The 24,059-nt window shown below is 36.0% G+C and overlaps 1 protein-coding gene and 1 long non-coding RNA gene across 2 annotated transcripts in view; one reads left to right on the forward strand and one right to left on the reverse strand.

Annotated features, from left to right (window-relative positions):
- Positions 1–14,633, reverse strand: part of SHC3 (SHC adaptor protein 3) — a 36,187-nt gene extending 21,554 nt beyond the window's left edge. Inside the window, exons 1-2 of the mRNA XM_026703932.2 lie at positions 13,845–14,633; positions 2,154–2,224 (exon numbers count right to left, since the gene is read on the reverse strand). Of these exons, the coding sequence (XP_026559717.1) occupies positions 2,154–2,224; positions 13,845–14,363 (590 nt within the window). The 5' untranslated portion in view covers positions 14,364–14,633. The remainder of the gene's footprint in view (positions 1–2,153; positions 2,225–13,844) is intronic.
- A 6,912-nt stretch (positions 14,634–21,545) lies between these two features.
- Positions 21,546–24,059, forward strand: part of LOC148127319 (uncharacterized) — a 59,973-nt gene continuing 57,459 nt past the window's right edge. Inside the window, exon 1 of the long non-coding RNA XR_015742210.1 lies at positions 21,546–21,690. This is a non-coding gene — a long non-coding RNA (uncharacterized LOC148127319). The remainder of the gene's footprint in view (positions 21,691–24,059) is intronic.

Raw genomic sequence — 24,059 nt, forward strand, 5'->3', positions numbered from 1 at the left:
AGTGATGATTTTTAATACAGGCTCAAACCTAACACTGCCCTCAAAATATTAAATCAGACATTATTAATAAGCTACCATAATAAATAATACTTAAAACTGATTTATTTGGGCAGCATTATGTTCTTTTCAATATATACATTCACAATGAACCCAATCTGTTATTCAATATTACCATAGTTTCACCTTACTATTTAGGAAACCTATTGTTTCCCCAGGAGACAGAGACAAGGCTTTTCCACAGAAATGATTATATCCTCCAGATTTATAACAGCATATCCTCACTTTGAAATATATATACTCTTGTGGATTTATAGAATCAATCACACCTTTGAAACTATACAGAAGCTATATTGAAAAAGTGTTCTGAGAAACAGTATAAATGTATTTACATTGAAAACATTGATCCAAATTTTACAGCAGCAAGTTTTAAAGATTAGACTCAAGCAATATAGCAGTAACAATATTTCCTGCCTTAAGAAACATTTCACACAACAAAACCGAGACAAATAAAACAAGCTTAGAATCTTAACTTGACATATTATGTTACTTATTTGAAATTTCATACATAAAGCAGACGTTTCCAACTTAGGAGCTCAAATAAAACCAAGCTGCATTTCACAAAAGCTTATTGCTGTTAATAAATTTGTTACTCAGAAAAGGGGGTGTCACCAGGCTCCTGGTTTTTTTGCCACATAGACTAAAACAGCTCTCGACCTTACGACCTTTCCTACCACAGTTAAGTGAATCTTTGCAGTTGATAAGTTAGTAATCTGGTTGTTAAGTGAATCTAACTTCCCCATTGACATTGCTTGTCGGAAGGTTGCAAAAGTGGATCACATGACCCTGGGATGCTGCAATGGTCATAAATATGAACCAGATGCTGTGGATCTGAATTTTGATCACATGATCATGGGGATGCTGCAAAGGTTGTAACTGTGAAGAACGGTCATATGTCACTTTTCAGTGCCGTTGTAACTTTGAACGGTCACTAAATGTGTTGTTGTAAGCTGAGGACTATGTGTACTCAGATCTGAAGGTTTAGTCATCTGTCAGAATGACAGTGGACGGGCCCAATAAAGGGAACACACAAATTATCTCCCTCTCCCTTTTTGTCTTTCTCTGTTGCTTCGTTGTGTAACTCTTAAAAATGAGTTTAGGGCACTTGGGGCAAAACCCATGTTCAAAATAATCCCAAACAAGAGGTAGATATAGTGGGCATGGGTTTGTGCTATGAACTGGCTTGCTTCATCCTCCATCTTCTTCCCACAAACCCCACAACCACTGATGTTCCGCTGCTAAGTCACTGAATTGGAGATCATAGAGGTGGTGTATAGAGGGAGCAAGTGCTTGATCAGAAAGACCTGGACTGCCTGCTAGCCAAAGTAAAAATTGTCCCCAAAGACACTGTCCAAGAATATGTTAATCATTTATATGCTATTTATAAATATTAATATAAATATATTAAATATATAATATAAATATATTTATAAATATGAATAGCATATATTACCTAAGCATAAGTATAGATATAAATAATTTTATTATTTTATAATAGTCCATAAATAATTTTATATTTTCAGTATTTTAAGGCAGAGCAGAACTCAAAAAACATTTGTTATGTGTACAAACCAATGGTGGTATGCTACCGGTTCAGCCCGGTTCTGCCAAGCTGGTAGCGGCGATGAGCATCGGAGACAGAACTAGTTCTCTCTGCCGCTCTGCTGTTGGGCCCACCCGCCCACCTGGGTTCCCACACTTACCTTTACCTTCTGCATTTGAAGAGCAGTTGCTTTGCGCGACACAGAAGAGTGCTGCAGGGCAGCTGCTGAAGCGATTGGACAAGTGCAGGCTTGCAGGAGGTGAGTTGGAATGCCTCTGCGCCTGGGCAAAGTGTGTGTTTGGTGTGCACGTGCATGCAAAGTGTGTGCATGCAAGCAAAGCGCGCCCACCAAGCCACGCCCACCAAACTGGTTTTTGAATCCCACCACTGGTACAGTCTTATATATAATTATCATCATCAGTAACAGGCACTCTGCACTACTGCTTGTATTTGTCTCCTTCAAGTAAATTAATTGTTCCTTATTTATTAATTGTTCCTTATTTCCTTATTCAAAATACGGTGATGGGAATCTACGTAGAATATATTATCTTACCTTGTTATTTGTGTTCTTGTATTAAAATCCAGAGATTTCATGGACCGCAAGACCTCTATACAGCCCAAATACTACAAAGAGGGGAAAAAGTGCATATAAATATAACTAAAATAAACTTTGTATAGCATAATCCATACTCATATTTTGATAGATGGAGGTTGTTATTTTATTTATCTCTTCTCCAACAAATAGTCCATCAAAATGGCTTGCTAAGCATGTATAGTAAAATAAATCCCAACATTCCCTTTCTTATTCTTATCCTTTTTTTCACTTACATATACAGCAGCAATAATCCTTTTTTTAAAAATTGGAGCCCTCCCTTTTCTTTTCTTCTATTAGGTTAGAAGCCACACAGAAGGCCCTTTCACTAGCATGCGTGCACATTTTTAAGCATACTATTATTAGTCTAGGTTGCATAATTAGTAAATGCTGCAGAAAGTCCCTTATGCTTCTAATTTAATTTGATGCTACACATACGAATTGTGCAAGAATAGAATGAGTTAGAAAATTTGCATACACAATATCATTTGTGTTTGCTGTGGGAAAATATATCCTGTGCTGCATGCATGACCCTCAAATTGTGAAAGGCATCAGAGGCCATGCAGACTGTTTCAGGTTCTTTTCATAAGTGTTTGCACACCAACACATCTGCACGAGAATTTAAGTTTGACAGGGGGAAAAAAAAAGGCTAACTGGCTATTGACAATTCTGCAGCTGTGTAGATATATTTAAATTAGACTAACTTGATCATAATAAGGTCTAGCCAATCTCTCCTGTGTCTGCTAGAAAAGAAATAGAAGGCAGCTGTAAATTTCCTGGCCACAAAATCTTTTCCCTGGTCCAGGTATTTCAGTCAGTAAACAACTTTGGACCAGTTGCTGGGATGCTGAATGTAGAAGGATAATGGGTGGAATTCAACTTTGCAGGCACCAGTTTTCTGCACCAATAAATCTATTGACTATTGCGGGCAATAGATGCAGACATAATTGGCAGAGGGACTCAGGACTTTTGTCTTCTTTCTTTATCAAAAAAGCTTGCTTTGTATGTTTTTTTCTAATGGAACTTCTGTGGATTACGCTGAAATTTGGGGGGCATTTATCTCTTCCTTCCTCTCTCAGTTCAGACTTCTTTCCTTTCTGTCTGGAATCTGTGCAATTTAATGGCTAACCTGACCAATCTTTCCCCATAGTAGAGATGAACATACAACGCAGGCTGTTATCTGTAGACAGACCTGTATAGCTTAAGTTTGCCATTATTTTCTTCTGTGGGCTAAGGAAAAGGGACTATTCCAAAACCCAGTCCTTCTCATTTACTTTCAACTTGACTGAGGCTTTAAACTGATACAGACAAAGGTGTATAGAGTCACACATCTACACAAACACACTTTTTATGGCATTTATGATTTCAACTTGCCTAGGTGGTAAATAAATTTACCTGAGATGTTCAGCATATTATGTAAATCAATTAGAAATATAGACATTTCTCTGTAACATTCACAAATAATCTGAAATTTTGGATTATTGGTGGAATCCTGAAATTTTAAGGAAGCAAACTCAAATGAATGTTGATACTTATGAACTTGGCTATTAATAAATGCCATAAGAAAGTGTATATATGTATAAAATAATTAAAATTGTCTTGCTGAAGAAATGAAAATGTTTATGCAGAATTCTGCAAAAATGATGACTGGGATGGGGAGAAAACTTTAAAGAGCAGGTACTAAATTGTATAAGATATTCGCCATATCCCCAAATATGAGATAGGAGCCTGAACAAAATACGATATATAGACACTATTGTTGCATTTTTTAATCATGAAAATAGCATTTTTATAGCTGCTCTCTAATGCTAGCACTGAACCCCTCCCCTAAGTTTGGTAGTTTGCCAGTCAGCCAATAGTCTAAAAATAAGCTTGCAAAATTAGACAATTCTTATATAGGCACATTTGAATTCATGCCTGTCTGAATGCAATCTGTCTCACTACTTCCACATAATATTTTTAGCCAGGAAAAATAACCTCGTCTTTGAAAATTTGCCAACAGTTATTCATGTTGAACTGATTATGTGTATTGTAATGTCATAAAACACAATTGGCTTCATAAAAAAAATTCAGGCTATTAATTGTATATGAATAAGGGTTAAGGATATGTTTTGTTTCAGGTATTTTTATGTGTGAAGCATCAATGCACTGTCTCTATAGATAGTCTGTCATATTTGATTGAAATTTATTTTTAAGATAACAGAACTCTGCATGATTGTATTTTACTATTCTTAGATTTTCAATTCAAAACTACAATATAAATAGATAAAAATTCTAATCACACTTGGCCCATCACAAGATCCATTACAAGGCCCTCACTTGACACATCCATAACTGACCCATCAGAAGCTCTATTGTTCACATGAAGCCCTCATAAACTGAAGAACACTGACACTGACATCCCCTAAACTCTGCTGAAGATGTTACCTAGTCTCATAATGAAACTTTTGGAAACCAACCCACAAGCTCGGGGAAGCCTCAAAATTAAATTACTTAAACAAAGGAATTACATAGAAATTTTAAATTTTAATATATTAAAAAATAGATAAAATAAGCAGAAGGAACTAATTACATTATTGAAAATATACAATAGCTCTTACCCATCTGGGAAAGTACTGTAATAATAGAAAACTGAGGCAAATACAGTAGTAGTTATGCAAATCAGGTTCACAGCTGGATTTTCTAAAACCCAGAATAAAATTAAGCTAAAAATGACAACGTGGGGGAGAAGGCTACTTCCTCTGATGTGATATTATACCTCCTCTGCCTTTTCAAGGGGTATTCACAGGAAGAAGTAAAAAAAAAAGTCTCACCATGCACTTTGCCTGTGTAGGCACAATTGTCGTTTTGACTTTTTTAACTCTTACCCAACCCAGATGCTTTGGCCTTTGGTTACCAGACTATATTAAAAAAAACTTTATTTACTAAAATGTGCACACAAGCTTTTACAGAGTTATTAAAAGAGCTGAGAATAATCTATACTAACCCAAGATCCTATGGGAAGAGTAGCATAAAATATAATAATTTGGATAATATGATAACATTTGGATGAGTAGCAACATAAGACCAATTAAAGTTGATCTCTTTTCCTCCTAAGTCTTTAAGTTACTTGATCTTAGATCAGCATGTTCTTATCATTATTAATTTTATATTACAGGTGGTCCTTGAATTGTAGCCACAATTATGACTGGAACTTCCTTTGTTAAGCCTTTTGATCACTGAATCTACTTTATTATCTTTTTTTTTTGCTGTACTCATTAATCTGGCATTCTCATATTGACTTTGTTTGTCAGAAACCCTCAGGGAAAGAGGTGTATGGTGATCATGTGAGCCTGGGACATTGCAACTATTGTAAGTACATGCTGGTTGCCAAATGCATGAACCACAATCATGTGACTACAAGGACTCTGGTGCTCATAAGTGCAAGGACCACTTACAAGTCACCTTTTTCAACACCGTCATAACTTCAAATAGTCGTAAAATGAATAGTCATACGTTGAGGACTACTGATATGTTGTACAGTGTCACTGGTATTTGGGGCTATTTTCCTCATTAGAAAATAACAATCATTTGACACTATCGCTATCTCAGTTGTCTTCATTATTGTTGCAAATCTGTTGTGAAATCTGCCGTTGAAGTTGGAGGGAAGAGTTATGAGACTGGCTAGTCTGGAATCAAGGAAGGGGAGGAAGCGATAGAAAATAGACGCCCTTTCCAAACCTTGGAATGTTTATCTAGTTGTTTTGTAATGAGTGCAGCTGGTCTGGCAAGATTTTTGTAAATAGCCAAGTAGCAATAAAAATACTGCCCTGATCAACTTTTAGTGTCACAGAAGTGGGAATGTCCCTATCTCTAGCCAGTGTATTCTGAAAATAAAGACAAAGCTGCTAGGATTTCTTGATCCTTAATACCATTTGCATAGACACAGAATTTTACTAAATGTGAACTCACAATAATATTTCTAATACATGCTTCTCATTACTGTATGTAGTGAATATGCTTTTATTTCCAGATAAAAACTATGGAAAGCAAATATACTTTAGTAAGAAATGATACCGAGTACAGTCCAGGAAGAAGATGATTCCATAAATCCTCCTTGAACTAATCAAATTTTTAATTTATTGCTCAGAGATTCCTCATAGACCAAGAAAGAGTCATACTATGCTTTATTTATGAAGTTGGTTGAAAACTAATTTTAGAGCAGCTTTCAAATTAAAGTACTTTGCCCTATGCCAATATTTTTTCTAATTATATTGCATGCTGTTATTTATGTTTTTGGCCATAATTAAAATATTTTTGTATAAAGTAATTGTTATCATAATATTTTTAATAATTTCCTATAGCCCTTTTTATTACATTAGATTGTCAGATCATGGTTCTGTCATTAATGAATACAGGGATCAGTCACAGTAGTTTCCGTGGTGATGCAATATCAAAACTCCCAAATGTTTCTGTAGCAGCTGGATTGTTTATCCTTCTTCTTGATGTACTTCTTGGCATTCTAAGATAACCAACATCAGGCAAACTCCACCATGGTAAGGAAGAGGCAAGTTATTGGCAAGCCCTAACTACTTTGTATCCACGGACTCAAATGCCACTCAGAATCAGCCAAGTATCAGAAAGCGATATGAACCTGGGGCCCATATTCACATTCCGTTATCTGCAGCATAAACATATACCAGTAATTGTCTTTGTGAAGCTGACTTTACCTCACCTCAGCCCAAAGCTTAGGTATGTTAAAATCATCTTCAGCTGTTCCAGTTTTCAAGTCGCATTTTCCCTCTGCATATAGCATAATGTCAATCATTGACATGCCTTCCGTTGTTGGTGAAGTCAAGAACTTGGGTTTGCCCTATTATTATTATTTGACAATTTAAGCCACAATGGGTGTAAATCCTTCTGGTTAAAACAGGCCACAGTCTTCCATTGGTGTTTCTAAGACATGATCGAGCTTCTCCTGGAGTGAACCTTAAATATTGAGTGCTAGTCCTTTACTGAGAGAATGCTATTCCTTTGCTGAATAGGAAGCCATTTTAAACTAAGAAAGAAAGCCAGCTTGTGTCAGAATTTTGTTCCTTTCAAACATTGCTTTTAGCTAATTGGATCACTTTCAGATCACTGCTAATTGTAACTCTAATTTAAGGTCCAGAAGATAACACTTCAAATTTCCACTGAGTCATAGATTCACTAGGTAGCTTTGCACAAAATAACTAAGAAGGTCTGAGCAAAAGAGAACTATTAAAAAGCTTCTGTAAGGTTGTGACATGCACTCCAGACCTTATTACTTGCATGTGATATCATAACAAAAGTAGAAACAGGTGGAATTTTTACTGCAATGTCACAATATGTTTCACCATTTTAGTATCGCAATGTTTAAGACCTGATGCCTATGCCTCAAAGCCTTTCTAGAAAAGAAAAAACTTTTGAAGCTTTGAATTAGTTTACCAGGGATAAAATGATTAATCCAGAATTCATTTCATCCATGAAGGATATTTCTTTTTTAAAAAAATATTTTTATTATGCATTTTCCTTTATAATACATTATGTTTTCAATTATATATCAACAATCTCTTTCCTTCTCCTTCTCTGCCTTCCCTTCTCCCCTCCGCTTCCCTCTCCTTCCCTCTCTCCTTCTCCTCTCCACTCTCTACTTCCCTCTCATCTCCCCATATTTTCAATTTTGCATTGACAATCTATCTCTTTCCTTCTCCTCCATGAAGGATATTTCTTAAAAGATAACTTCAAAATCTCCACAAAAATACTTTTTTTCACTTGTCTCAAACATAAACATCAACTTTCCATGCCAAAACACCGAGAAACATGTTTATTTTATATGCTGTGCATAGAAGCCATAATGCTTTTTAGAATTCCACTGTATAAATGAATCAGAACATATTATTTTATGAACATTTTTAAATTGTTTTAAATTGTTTGTGGCTAATTTCCTGATCAGTGTCTGTGGCTGTAAAATGGAGCTTTGCACTTTACAAAGTTCTTGCAATTTCACAGCAAATAAATCAAAAATAAAAAGCGCTTTTGAACAAAGACTAATATTTGCTTTTTTTAATTTATGGGTCATCTTGAACAATAGAATCTAAATCTAAAAGCTCCGAGATAACGCAAAAGTATGTTAGCTGTATATATGTTAACAAAAGGTTGGTTTGTCTTGTGTAATTTAGTAATAAGGAAGCTAACAGCAAGAAAGGTTCCTCTCCCCATAGTCACCGATATCCAGCAAAAATTGCTGAAAGAATCAGATGGCTGGCTTTGAAAGTATGGTTATTTTTAATGTGATCTAGTTATATTTTTATAAATCGGAAGATGTGCTAATTGGAGTTGCAAACAAACTATATAGCCTTAGATATTACTCACCTGGATTCGTTGGTGTTAGTGTAAGAAAGTTGGAATCTTTCATTTCCTTTTTTATTTCAGACAACAAAATATCTTGGCCAACATAATTTCATGGTATTTCTGAATAATAATAAGCAGCTAATTGAAATTAGAACTTGCCATAAGTAGAATAGATTTTTCTGGTGCAAAAATGGAAACAAAACAAAACAAAATGTACTTTCACCATCCCCTTTTAAATATTTATTAATTGGAGAGGCATAGTCATCCTTTCCAATAAATATGCTAAGAGCTGGTGCAATTTCCTAAACTATATGATATTCATGTAAGTATTTCTAGCAATGGAAATTAATATATCAGTTTTCAAAATATATTTATCTTTATCAGAGAAAACCATTGAGAGATATTTCACTTCAGTTCAGCTTGATCTAAGAGCAATATAGTTAACTTTAGGCTGTTTGAAGCTGCTTCCGATGCCAACGTATTATTTTACAACAGACATGGGTTGTGGACAATGGGTAGAAGATGCACCACCTGCATTTTTATTTTATTTTTTAATTTAAACCAATAAATCAATGCAAACTCACAACAGTTTAAACAACAATAGAGATCTTAGCTGTCTTCAGCCACAGATCCATGAGGTTAGATTATGCTCGTAGTTCCAAATGGTTAGGTATTACAGAATTGAAAAGGGATTACCTTGAAGGCATTGTTTCCATCCATCATGTGAACTGATGCCCCATATTGCACTAAGAATTCTGAATGTCTGAATGCTAGCATTTTGAGTCTCCAATACATCCTGGGAGTTATTGTACTATATATTTTAAAGCAATGTCCATGTATTTATTAAATTTATTTATTATCCTCACCTTCTTTTAGTGGCATTTAATAGAAAGGAGCCTAACATGTTCTAGAACCCTAATTAGATCACAACTGCCAAAACACAAATTATATTTCAGGATTTATAATACATACAAATTAACCTGGTGCATATCTGACAGGTGATAATCCTTACCAACATGAATGTACTTTTCTTCTGCACAAAGAAAATGTTTTTCTTTAGCTAATTTAAGTTGGCAACTCATACAGATGCTAAATTTTCCTGTGGAATTAAAAGACACATCTGGCAATAAATTATATACATTTTTGAACTAGTCTTCGTACATGTATTTGTTGAATGATAAAGAAGTATTAATCAAATAAAAAAAGAAAGATGGCTACACATTTTCCCTTTTAATTTAATTGCTTTACGGTGGGATGCAACAGAAGCATTTATTAGAATTTATATAGACCACTGGCTTCTATTCAATATAAATTTAACAAGTGGTATATTGCCAAATCAGATTTTTTATTACATTGCAGCAGGCATAAATGCTGGGGAAGGAAAGAAAAATCTAGGAAGCTGCTGGCTTTAGACTTAAACAAATTCAGTAATTGCATCTGTACCATTGTATACTTGGGAAATGTATATAGGTTCTAAACCAATTATTCAACAGTTTTTAAAATTTTACTTCAAACTGAACAGTTACAATTTTTCATCAATAGATAATGAGAGTATTGCAGGACTAAAAAAAATTGTGAATATAACTATAAATATATTATTTTGTAGAAATCTGGTATCTTGGTGATTTCCCAGCTAATTTTATGACAACCGCACCCCAACCCCCCCATTTAATAGGTGATGTAAATCAAAAGTTTTGCAAACATCCTCCTATTTCTCAGTTTTAACTATGTATATGCACACATACACACACATATAGATTCTCAAGTCTTAGTTCCAGTTAAGCTGCTGTTTCTTTAAGCGTAGATATTAAGGTTTTATCATCTACCTTGTCTCACAGATTTCTGCCTGTTTTCTTCCTAATATTGCACAACCACTTAGGTTGGATTTCTTTCCTGTCATAAAAGGTTCTGATTATGTTAAATAGTTAATTAATGCAAAATCCTGCACTTATTTCTTTAGATGCAAAGAAAGTTTTTGATGTAATTTTCTCAAAGTTTCTGACACAGATATTAACTCACATTGAATTTCCCCCAAATTTTACATTTTGGATTAGTGTTTTATTGAACTTCTAATCTTATGTGATTGTCAATGGTGTGTCACCTTGATTGAAATCATGCCATCGATGTGAAAATTAATTTTCCAATTTCTGAATATTTGAATGTTATTTCAGTTCTCATAATCTGAACTTGCCCTATTGCCACATTTTTGCTGAAATTCACAAGATTGCTAATATGACCAAAAATAATCACTTCTAAAATTATATATAGCTCTGCTTGGCTTCATGTATACAATATAAACCTAGTTTTATACAAGATACAGAGAGAAAGAAAATTGCAAAAGGAAATTTCTAATTAGATCCTTTAAATTAAGACAGATCAAACTAAATTAGAATACAGAGTATGAAAGCAAGTTGTTATTAAAATACAAGACAAAATCATAAGTAGTTAAAAGTTAAATTTGTTGTTAGAGAATTAATAATGTGAGTTATTAAAATGAAGGTTACTAAAATACTGAACTTCTAAGATATCAAAATGCTAAAAAATGAGTTGCATTTATATATTTATTGTGTATAATAGTATAGATTATGCAAATTTTAAACTACTTCACTAATAGTTAGCAATTATTTTATTCTATTAGTTAGAATAAAAATACACAAAAAGTTTAGATAATTAACTACAGTATTACTTGGGCAATATATCTTTGCTGAATGTATTACTGATTCATGATTTTCTCATTAAATCTTTCCCCCCCTCAAATTATCATTCATGTTTGTCCCACTGTATCTTCAACATTGCTGAAGATAAATATCTCCTAATGGGTTCTGAATGTTCTGGATTAATGTCTTGTATCCTGGAGTTTTTCCATTATGACTGTTTATAATAGTTTGGTGTACTAAAAGTCTAAATTTGGAATACTCATTTTCTTCCATTTATGAACTACTGCCATCCATCCTATCACCAACATAAGTTGATAAAAACCTTATTTTTCTCCCTCAAGCAATATTAAAAAATATTGTTCGTGTTTTACAGGGATAGAGGATGAACAGATCAGATTCCCTAACAACAAATGTTCAGAACTGTCGGATCATTGGATAATTCCACCAAATGTTCCAGTTAACCATCTTTAGAGAAAGATGTTGATATTTTGGTTAAATTTTTTTAGGAACAATTTTTTTTGTTCCTAATGTTATTGTTATAAACATATTATATTATCATCAGAAGGTGAAATCTATTCCTGAGTTACAGCATAAGACTATTGAAATGTGTTTACCATTATCATCATCAACAATAAGGGGATAAGAAAGAGGATTTTTCAGCTGTTAGTGAAATTTTTCACACATAAGATAAATTTCTGTTTCTTTTTTCCTCACTTTCTTTTTGGACGAAAACTAATATCTTTGTGGTATTATTTTTTAATTCTGTGTATTCATGTAATGTCTTACATATACCAGGGGGACTAACCGAAACATTAAAAATTCCAAACAATAAAATATTATTAAAACAATTATCAGTGAAGTCTGGAAGCAAGTGAAAAAAACACTACGTAGCCAACTATCTGAAATATATGGAATTACAATTCATTATTCTCAATATCAATAACTTCTTTTTTTAAATGCTTTAATAATTAAAAAGAATAAATGAGGGGAAAGGAATCTAAAAAAGAAAAAAAATACAAGACAAACAAAACTCAATAAAATAGAAATATCAGTTCACTTTTAAATACAACATTAAACATTGACAACACGGAATAATACTGGTCTACCTTCCAATTTATTCCAAGTCAATTCATAAGCAGGTAGCGAAAAACAATGTCCAATGGAGTGATAATCTTTTTGCCAAACTAGAATTATATACTGAGATCATGAATACACTTTGTTTTCTATTTACCTATCCACCAAAATCAGCATGGATGCTTAAGAGAAGCTTTTAATAATAAATAATTAAAATGAAAATATTTCTATCAAGCATATTATCCACTAACAATAATTCCTCATCTGTCAAGTTTTTAAAGTCAGTTGAAATTTGCAACTGATGCTTCTTTATCAGAATATGTAAGCAAATGATACAGAATAGCTATTCTAAAATCTGATTTTGTAATATATTTTTTTCATTATCCAGTAATGAGTACTATAATCTGAAAAATAGCAATGAGAAGCATATTTTGCTTTACATGCCATGATCAATTGGTCATTAAATATGGTTCTTAAGTAATCTAGCTATAATTACAATTACGAATTATAAGCACTAACATTTTCCTATTTTTGTAAAAGCAAAGTTTTAAAACAGATAATTAAGAATATAACTGAAATAAAATTATAGTCACTGTGGAATCTTAAGCAATGAGAAATTGAATGTCTGCACTCTGTTGCACTATACGGTACATCATAATTTTTCCCTTTAAATAATCATTCCTATTTTCAATAAATAAAATATAAATGCAATGCTTTTGCTTAATCTTACAAAACATCAAATTATTTTTGTGAAAATTTGCTCTGTTACAATAAATGTTCATTCTCAGCAGTGCCATTTTAGAACCAAGTAACTATCGGCATACAGTCACAAAATAATTCATTAATTTTGCCTTTGAGTCTTAGACTTCACTTGGTCCGATGAGACCTTAATTACTGTACATTGAATAGAAAAACTGACCTAGAAATGCATAAGGATTTTTTGTCCTACTCTTCAAGTATAAGGGAACAGAAAGGGGAAAAAATGTCCTGTTAAAGACTGTTATGTAAAACAAGACTGCATTTTGAATGCACCACTTCAAGAAAGAGTATTTCTGTTTGCAAATAAGACAGATTCTACAAGCTGTTGCTCTTCTAGTCTTGACATGCAAATAAAAGAGTTTCGTGTATATTTGTACACACACACACACACACATTCCAATTGAGATGTTTGATGTTTGAACTCAGAATTATCATATGGAAAGATGTTACTCTTACCTCACCTATTACAGATTCTCTAGAGACAATACTAATGAATGTATACAAATACATGCAGTGCTCTGAAGAACTGGATATATAATCCTTTTAATTTTAGAAGTGCTCTTTCCCACTGCTTTAAATCATTTAAACTGCCAACGAGTCAGCTTGAATGCTCATTTAATTAAAGCAAATTAACATCGGTTTTTCACAATAAAGTCTTTTGCACTTAACAGTCTTCATCAGACTTCCAGAAACGAAATGTGAGTATTAAAAATCCTCCAGCCTATTTGGCTGGTGTCTAGATTCCCCATCCCCACCCCAATTTATTAAACAGATACAAAGAAAATAGATCATGGAAAGAAAGAAGACCAACCTTCACAATGTACATCACTCCAGGTCCTAGGATCTTCTCATTTGAATGCAGCCATCCTTGGGGTACTTTGTTGGCAGTGCTGCCACATTGATTCCAGTCCTCACCTCCCAGGTACATTTCCTCTGACCATGTTTTTTTCCTGGTACTCATCTTGTTCTTGTCCTGCTGAGAAGACAGGGTGGCAATAGCAAGGCTACATGTGTTGTCTGAAGTCTCTGCTGCTGAGCTACCCTGAAACTTGGAGACAGCCAGCTCTTTCACTGCAGAGGAGAGGTTCTTGATGCCCCAAAGGCTGCCTGTGGAGGAGAGTTTTAAGTGGGACGCTTTAGGCACAAGAGTGGAAAGGGTGATGTGTCCACCATGCTCCTTCTGGAGGTTCTCAGGTGAGGCCAGATATGGTGAAGATGCTGAAATGGTATCTGTTGAGAACTTGCTGTTGATGGACCAGTTATGGACAGTATCATCCACTGATGTCACTGAATCATTCCTGAAGCGGTTATACTTGGAACGCTGAAGCATGCCCTTCTATCTGGAATCTTGTGTACGTTCCGGCAAACAGGAAACTCCTCTACTAACATAGCAGATGATTCAGAATATCAAAGATGGTCAGTGAAAATGTGGCCATGGGGAGGAGCTTGTGGATTTTTTTTTAAAGAAAAAATGAAAGGAATTTTGCTTAAGGTTCCATGGTAAGGCTAGGCAAAGCGGTAATTTTCTGTGCAACAGAAAGATCCCAGTCCAGCTCAGAGCTGCCAAGTCTCTCACAGCAAAAGCATGACTCACACAAATGAGAAGGACCCTTTTCAACAAAAGGCTCAGTGAATGCTGCAAAGCACTTCCTGTAAGGAAAAAAAATCCACCCACTTACAGCACACTACCTCCAATCAATTCTCACATTTCCTTTCCCTATTTGGAACAGATATTTAGCCTGCCTTCCTTCCTTCCTTCCTTCCTTCCTTCCTTCCTTCCTTCTAGGTGGATGTCTACAATGGCTCAAAGCAATTGCATTAACTTTCTTCCCTATGTAAAGTACTAGCCTATTCCAATGACTTTATAAAATATGCCCAGTGTGCAACTATCCAGAACAGAAAGCAATGCTACAAATTCTATACAGTACAGAATCTCTCTTTCTCTCTTCCAGAAAAGCTCACTATCTATTATAATAGGCATATGTTTGTCACCATAATCTGCAAAAGTGCAGTCTTTCTTTCAAAACCCCAATGTTCTGATTCTTTTAATGCCAGCAGTTTTATATTAAATGTTGTGCTGTACAATATGAAAAACATATGGCTTAAGTAATTTGTATAAACACACACACATGCACATTTACTTTAATCTAATATTTCAGGACAACTGAAAAATATTTAAGACAAAAAAGTAATGCCTCCTTTCCAAACTGAAAATTAATCAATTAATAAGCACTTTGATTTTCATCAATAATAATAAAAGGAGTATAAATTATTAATATGAAGAGATAAGCAACACACCAACCTTTAAAATGTGTGTAATATATTTATTGTAATCATTCAAAATGTAACATTATTATGGAAACTAATCTTGTTAATTTTTCATTAAATTAATGTACTTATATTTGAAACTATTATTTCAAATAATTATACTGAAAAAGGCAAATTTCAAAATAATCCTACTCCAACTTAAACAAAAAACAGAAAAGAGAATGGCAGCACACAACTTAATATATTATCCAGAGAACATATGACAATTTTCTCACAGTAAAGGCTGAATGATAGAAAAAGCAGTCACACAATAGCATCTTTCAATGCAGGTATTTAATGAGACAAACTGATGATACATAAATGAAGGTAGCACCTCTGATCCCAGCAGTGATGAATGAAAATGTCCCATTCATTGTAAAAAGCAAATTTCTAGTGATCTGCAGAATAGCCTTTCATCACACTGCAAACCTGCTACAGCTTCCACACTGCATTCATTTTTTTTTTCCTTTTCTCCTGCTACCCTAGCAACAGCAAATATACATGGTATGGATCGTTTCTGATCTTGTGTTCTGCAATAAGCCGCAACCTCTGTCATTCAGAAATTATTCCCTTCATGAAAAGTAGATTAAAAAAACCTGGAAAATATGAATGGATTTCTGTATATGTGAATGAAAGAGCTGGGTAGCATACCAGCATTTCTGTGAATGAAGCAAGGCCTGGCAAGCTCTACCAGGCAATAATTCCTTGGATGCTAACTATGTGAACCAATAAGATGCAGCCAGGATGACTCATTCAACAAAGGCTTGCTAAATAGTGGAAGATTCCATTTTGCACACAGGTAAGATATTTTTATACATATACAATCCACAACTAGGAATCAATATATGTCTCCAAATAAATAATGAATGCATTACTGCAATATTTTTCTCCAGAATATGGTTTGTGTTTGTGTGTGTTCCTCAAAATTCATTTAGCTGGTTTATGTTTATTAGACAATGAAATAAATTCATACATACCTTGATGCATATGAATTCTTACTGCAAGTGTACTAGATGTTTGGCATGATCCAACCCTTGCATGGAGTCCCTTACCTTGTTCAAAGGATTTTTTGGACTATGGAGTTATAATAAAGGTGAGTAAGAAGGGGATGTGGAAATGCATACACATGCAGTGAAGAAGTACATGGCTTTTCTCTTAATACTACAATACTACAATACTAATACTACAATTATATAATGCATATATGGGGGGAAATTTCAAAGAACATTGTTGAGGGGGTTGAGAAACAGTCAAAATTAAAAGAGAGGAAGAAATATAACATAGCAATGATGGGATTACCTGGATGAAATGAGGGGACACAGTATTAGAGATTTGTATAAAAATGAATGCTACAACTGTTAGTGGTCAAGGAAAAATTGATGACAAGGAAATCATACATAATGTGAGAATATTAAAAATGGCTAAGGCTACATGAATGGATGGTATAGCAGGAGAAATGCTAACATGAATATTTGCGTATGGAGCAACTGAAGGTTTGTGATAATGTTACTGAGGTCATTTGTTAGGGACATGGATCTGTGTGTGACTTTGTATGTAGAGAATTATTGTTGCTGGGTAAGAACCTGAATGATTTTCAGTGCCTGTTAGTGAATGCTGCAGTAAGAGTATGGATCTGAAAACTAATATATCAAAAACCAAGTACTTGATAGGGAAACGGAATGAACAAGTGCAGCTTGTACATAAAGAGATAAAAGCAGAATATACGTCAGTAGAATGCTTACTAAAAATAGGGAAATGGATGCAGAACTTTTCAAATATACAAATACTAATAGAAAAGTGGTAGGTGGAATGGGGTCTGCCATGAGGAATGGATACTTCAGAAAAGGGCTACATATAAGAATGTATTTCTCATTTTGTTATGTAGAAGTGAGAATTAGGCATGTCGTAGATGATGAATCAGAAGGAGCAGATTAAAGGGTACTGAATGAATATGGATTACATACAGTGAGCAGTACAAAAGGAGCATATTTGGGTGGTTTATTCATATAAAGGGAATCAGTGAGAACTGAATCACAAAACAAATGTGTTAAAGAAAAGTAAATGGGTTGAGAGGAAGAAGACAAGCAAGTCTTAGTAAGATGATGAATTCCTTAAAAAGCAAGAGATGTAAAGTTTAAAGAGCCAAAGGTGATGTATGAAGCATTATATGGATATGGAGGAATCACATATGTTTTTGCAAGAATAAAAAGCTCTGGAGAGGTACAATAAAATGTTGGGTATAAATAAGATTTAGCTGAGGTTCCTTTGCATTTTCTGATCTCATGCTTAAATTTCTTTGGTTTAACATTCCCTATTCCTTTTCTCTGTTTTTCTTATCAGGGAAAGGGAAAGGATAAAGCTGAAAGATTTGTAGGTATGTATGCATACATACATTCAGGGAAAAGAAATTCCCACGGATCCATTTTTGCAATCCCTTTTCTTCACAATAGATGGTTCTTTCTTCACTGAATCTAACTCCTACCTTCTCGCATTTTCATATGTTCAGTCTGTCCATATTTTCTCTTTTTCTCCAAATCTGTTTAGCCAATGTCCCTCAGCATTTCAAATGATGTTCTACTTTAACATAGCCAAAGCCTTATTCATAAGGCTTTTTAAAAATGATGAAGGGCCTAAGGCTTCCCTCCTGTTATCTTCTCATTGCTTTCTCCACTGATTAGTTTTTTTCTACTGTTTTTTTTTCTAACCCAAAACCTATGGACTGGGAGTGTTTGGGGGAACTTAAATGATGCATGTTAAGCGACTATTTTGCTGCTTTGACCAAAAATATTGATCCATACAATCATTTTAAATCCTGTATTACATGATGAATGCCCTTTTCAGTGAGGGCCCAGAACAGTTGTTTATCCCTTTAAAAAGGCTTTCATTAATTTTAATTTAGGGATTATGTGGCCCACTTAATACTATTTTATAATTACAATCTTCTAATGTCTTCATTTATACCACTTTCATCGTTGTTTTCCTTATTAGAGAAGGAATAAACTTGGAAATGTAGAAAAAGGGGGAAAATGCATGGTTGGAACATGGCAGGAGGAGCTGTCTTTGCAGGAGATTTCTTGTGCCATTTTTTCCCTTCCTCCGCTTTGCTGATACATATACCCCTTAGCAGGGGTGGGCTGCTACCGGTTCATTCCAGTTTGGCAGAACTGGTATCTAATTTTATCATTTTTAATTAGTGGTTCAGTAAACCAGTAAATCCCACCCCTGGCTGACCCCACCCACCCACCCTGCTCTGCCCCTCCCAGGAGTCTCCATGCGGTCTATTTTGGATGCCAGGTAACTACAGGGCTTGCGTGGAGGCTCAGGGAGGATGAATAACATGCTTCCCGGAGGCTCCAGAGGCCAGAAACGGGCCCATTTCTGGCCTTTGGAGGCCCTCCGGAGACCAGGGAAGGCAGTTTTCCCCCTCCCGGAGGCTTGATAAAAGCCTCCAGAGCTGGAGAGAGTGAAAAGCGGGCCTCCCGGAATTTCCAGAAGGCCGAAAACGGGCCCATTTCTGGCCTCTGGGGAGGCCAACCCCCCCATCTTGGTGCAGGAGGCCAACTAGGCCCTATCCATCATGGCCACACCCATCCAGCAACCGGGCAAAGAACCAGTTGCTGAATTTTTTGAAGCCCACCCCTGCCCTTTAGCTAATAGAGCAAAAGTATCAGCGAATAATTTTGTTTTGTTCTTCCTGTTTTGTACTCTGAGATTGTTGGCAAGGGGGCAGTTGCGGCTTTCTTTATAAACAGAGTAGAGTCAACAGACACTCCCTTCTACTCCATAGGTGATTTAAAAGAAAAAAAGAGACTAACAAATAATTACTCCTCCCCACCCTGCTCCCCAAATTAGTTTGACGGAAAGTATCAGTGAGAGAATTCCTGAAGTAATACTTTCCCAATGCTTATATGGTGAATAGGGCTTATTATAATTGAGACTTCATAGACAGGTAGTCCTCGACTTGCAACAGTTCACTTAGTGACCGTTTGAAATTCAACGGCACTGAAAAAAGTGACTTATGACCATTTTTCACACTTATAACCATTGTAGCATCCTCATGATCACTTGGATGTTTGACAACTGATTCACATTTATGATGGTTGCAATGTCCTGGGGTCATGTGATCATCTTTTGTGACCTTCTGACAAGCAAAGTCCATGGGGAAATCAGATTCACTTAACAACAGTGTTACTAATTTAACAACTGCGGTGATTCACTTAACAAATGTGGCAAGAAAAGTCATAAAATGGGACAAATTCACTTTACAAATGTTTCACTTAGCAACACAAATTTTAGGCTCAGTTGTGGTCATAACTCGAGGACTACCTGTAGCTCCTAGTAGAATGTGACATAAAAATAGAGAAAGATGTGCTGTTATTAATATCAGCAAGGTGCTGTTTTTATGGTATTTTGAAGCTGCCTAGAAATTATTATGAAGTAGATTCTAAAATTGACTAGAGAACCATCATTACCAAGGAATGGAATAAGGCAACTTCCAGTGCATTGTCCATTAACACAAATACAATTACAGTCCTCTAGCTCTGTCCCCCAGGCACTTTTTGAAAATTAAACATATGTTCCGAATAGCAAACTTACTATTAGTGAAAAATATCATTTAAATCTAAAAAAATATTCTGTGCATCACAAAGAAAAACTTACAGCTAGAAATTTTAAGTACTTCAAAATTTCAAAGTGAGCCACAGAGAAAAAGAATAAACTGAACATTGGTGTGGCAAAACAGGAAAAGATAGGAAAAGATCCTCAGTGCCATCTCTGCGATGGCAGTTCACCATTCATAGAACAGCATTCTCTATCAAAACAGAAGCAGAGTCCCAAAAATGTGGCTGGTCACATTACATGTGCACAGGCTCTGTCTTGATCTCTGTTGTCGTTAAGGGTGGTAGCACATTGGATGTTTTTCCATCACTGACATCAGTCAGTTTTGCAATAGTCTTGAGAAGACTTCTCGGTAACTTGGTGGATCAGACCGCAACTGACTTTGTTCAAGTGGTACCTATTGAATTCTATAGTACAGAGTGTGTAGAGATCAGCAGAACTAGGAGAGGAGAAATGAGTTGATACTTAAGTCAACAAGGCAATAATTTCATTCAATTTACTTTCTCTTACAGAAAAGGACAGGCTAACATTCACTCACATATGGGGATATAAATTAGGGTATTTGGAAATGCCATGGAGGTGAGCAAATCACATCTACTATCCCTAATAATGGTTCTTTCTTCACCAATTGGGCATTATATTTGGGGGGTACACTGTGCCTCTGTAGCATAATAATGAACAGACCTTCACTTATTTTAATCAAAGGGGAGGGAGTAGAACAGGGAATGGAAACATTTGACAGAAAGGATGGTTTGAAAGAGCATCCTTTATAGGCCCTGTGAAAGAAATGACTAGTTTTGCCAACAGTTCAGCCCTTTTTTAAAAAAATCTGGTGATCCTATTTTAACACTTCATCAACAGGCAGAAATTTAGTTAGTGACATGTTTCCTAAGCATAACGTTCCTGTAAAATCAAGGATGTTGGAGAATTATTTATTTTTATTTAAAGTAAGCCCAGGCCCCCACCATAAAAAAATATTGGTAAGCTCCACTTCTAAACACTGGCCCACCTCATGGGATTGTTGTGGGCACAACACAACTTAAAAAGCAACTTAAAGTTTAAAATAGTTTGTTCTTTTAAAAAAGATGTGATGTATCGATTTCAGAGCTTTCTTTTTAAAGCAAGACATATTAATCATAATATGTAAATATAATGTGTAAATATAACTCCGCACTAAAGGCAACTATTGAACATTTCAAAAATTGATTTCTTTTTCTGAATACTTTAAGGAGAGCTGGAATGTTTACTTGTATTTAGTACACATACAGTGTGTGTGTGTCTGTGTGGTGTGTGGTGTGTGTGTAGATATAGATAGATAGATAGATAGATAGATAGATAGATAGATAGATAGATAGATAGATAGATAGATAGATAGATAGATGAGACAGAGAGTATACAGGGGTGGGATTCTACCAGTTTGCATCTATTCGCTAGAACCATTAACATTCTAAGCAGTTCAGAGAACCGGTTGTTAGAAGAAATTACTGGCCTAATCCTGTAAGGAAGGCAGGAAGGAAACATTCTGGTGTTGCTTACAGAAACTACCTCTCTGTTAACCCTTATTACATTCTTGGCAGGACTAGACTTCCTGTCTCAGGAATCTCTCTGGAGTTTTCTTTCCCTCCTTTGCTGGTATTTTGCTTGTGTGGAGTGACCATTCAAAGTTACAATGGCACTGAAAAAAGTGACTTATGACCATTTTTCACACTTATGACTGTTGCAGCATCCCCACAGTCATGAAAGGCCAGGCGAGGAGATGCATGCATCAATGTGGGTGATATTGAGTTGGCTACGCCCAGCCAATAACATAACCAAGCCACATCCACCTAGTTACATGACCACCAAGCCACGCCCACAGAACCGGTTGTTAAAAAATTTGAATCCCACCCCTAAGAGTGTATATATATATATATATATATATATATATATATAAAGTTTACCAGACATATCTCCAGTAAATTCTGCCAGATGCTAAATTGTTATCAATCAGAACAGAGCTGGAAGTGAAGGTATTTTGGGGGTCTTTTAGTCCAACCAGGACACCCTGGCCTATACCATTTCAGACAAGTATCCAGTCTCTTCTTAAAGCCTCCAGTGATGAAGCACTCACAACCCCTGAAGACAAGCTGTTCCACTGTTAGGACATTTATCCTTAATTCTAGGTTGCTTCTCTCCTTCATTAGTTCCCATCAATGATTTCTAAGTTCTAAGCAGTGAATTCCTTCACCTTGAAATGGATTGAGAAAAACAGGTGTTGCATTGTGGGAAAGAGATTCGGGGACCCAGTTGACTTTTTCTATTCTTTATTTTCTTCTTGAGCAGTGGAGAAAACATGGCAACCTTTCTTATAGCCGGCTGCTCGTGGCCAATGACAGCTCTTCAAATCTCCCACTGCCACGGACCAACCAATCATAACTAAGTATGCAAATATATAACACCCCTCCCCATGTGGTCCCATCGAACCAATCCATGCCCCGCCTATGTTACATAGTCACGTAAGTAGGCGGGGCCCTTATGGTTTCTACTGGACTTGTGCAACTCAGTCATGAGTTCACCTCTGGCCTGTTCAGATGGGGTTGCTATTTCTCCCGTCCTTTTCTGTGGAACCTCCTGGAAGGTAGAGTTGGCCATGCCACTCCTGCCAGGCCTTTCATGGCTAGTGAGTCGGCTTGGCCGCTCCCGCCAGGAGTGGCTTCTGAATGGTTCTTCGAAGCCTGCTCCAGTCTCCCCGAGTTGTTTTTTTCTACAGTCTCAGGTACATGTTTGCGAATTCTGATCGGGGCTAATGTTAGCATTAGTTGTTGTGTAGTTGTTAGGTTTTGTTTTGTAAATTCTTTTATTTGCAGAGGGTCTCCCCTTCCCCTTCTGTTTGTGTTTGAGGGGTCTCCTCCCCTCTCCTCTGGTTGGGTTGTTTTTGCTTGAAGTTTGTGGAGGGTCCCTCCTCCCGTTCTGCTTGTGTTTGAAGGGTCTCCCCCTTCTTCATGATTGTTTGTGTTTCTCAGTGTGGTTCTCGATCTGAGTTGGTCTATGTGTCTCCTCCAGTTCCTCCCATCCTCGATGTCTACCCTGTATGACCGGGGCCCAGTTATTTGGGTTATTTTTGCCGGTATCCACAATGGTTCCCCCGTGAGGTTCTTAGCATAGAGTAGGTCCCGTTTTGAATGTGCGGAACTTACTGGAGGAGTCTGCTGGCTTTTCTGGGCTATATGTGGGGTGTAGTCTGTCTAGGTTTGATCTTAGTTTCCTTCCCATTAATAATTCTGCTGGGCTTTTGTTTCTTGTGGTGTTCGGTGTCATGTGTTATATACTTATTAGTTTGTCTATCTTTTCTTGTATATCCCCAGGTCCCAATTTGTGTAGTGTTTCCTTTGTGTAATGGACCATGTGTTCCACCCATCCATTCGTGGCCGGATGTCCCGGTGCTGTTAGTGCATGCCTTATCCCTTGTTCTTCTAGGAACCCCTTGAATGTTGTTGCCATGAATTGTGGTCCATTGTCAGATACAATTAAATTCGGCAATCCATGTGTTGCAAAAAGTTTCCTTAGTTGTCTAATTACAGCTTCTGTTGTGGTTGAGTGCATGATGCTTACCTCTAGCCAATTTGAGTAAGCATCTATGACTATTAAGAATGTGTGTCCTTTAGTTGGTCCTGCAAAATCAATGTGTATTCTAGACCATGGTCCCCTAGGTGTTTCCCATTCATGTATAGGTGCAAAGTGGGGTGTAGGTCTAGATTCCTGGCAGTGTTTGCATGATGCTACCCAGTCCCCTATGTCTTTATCCATCCCTGGCCACCATACATAACTCCTAGCCAGGGATTTCATTCTGACAATACCCGGGTGATCCTCATGTAATAATTCAAGTATTCGTTTCCTTAATTTGTTCGGTATGACTACCCTATCCCCCCATAGTATACAACCCTTTAAAATTGATAGTTCTGTTTGCCCATTTCGAAATGGTTTGACAGTCTCGTTGCTTGCAGTCTCTGGCCAACCTTTACCTACCCAATTTAAAATTCACACCAGGTTTCTGTCTGTCGCGGTTTCCATAACAATGTCTATTGCTGTTATGGGTAGATTTGCCAATGTCTCGCTTTGAAGG

This window comes from Pseudonaja textilis, chromosome 2 (assembly GCF_049901715.1).
Source record: "Pseudonaja textilis isolate UNSWEBS1 chromosome 2, rPseTex1.2, whole genome shotgun sequence".
NCBI lineage: Eukaryota > Metazoa > Chordata > Lepidosauria > Squamata > Elapidae > Pseudonaja > Pseudonaja textilis.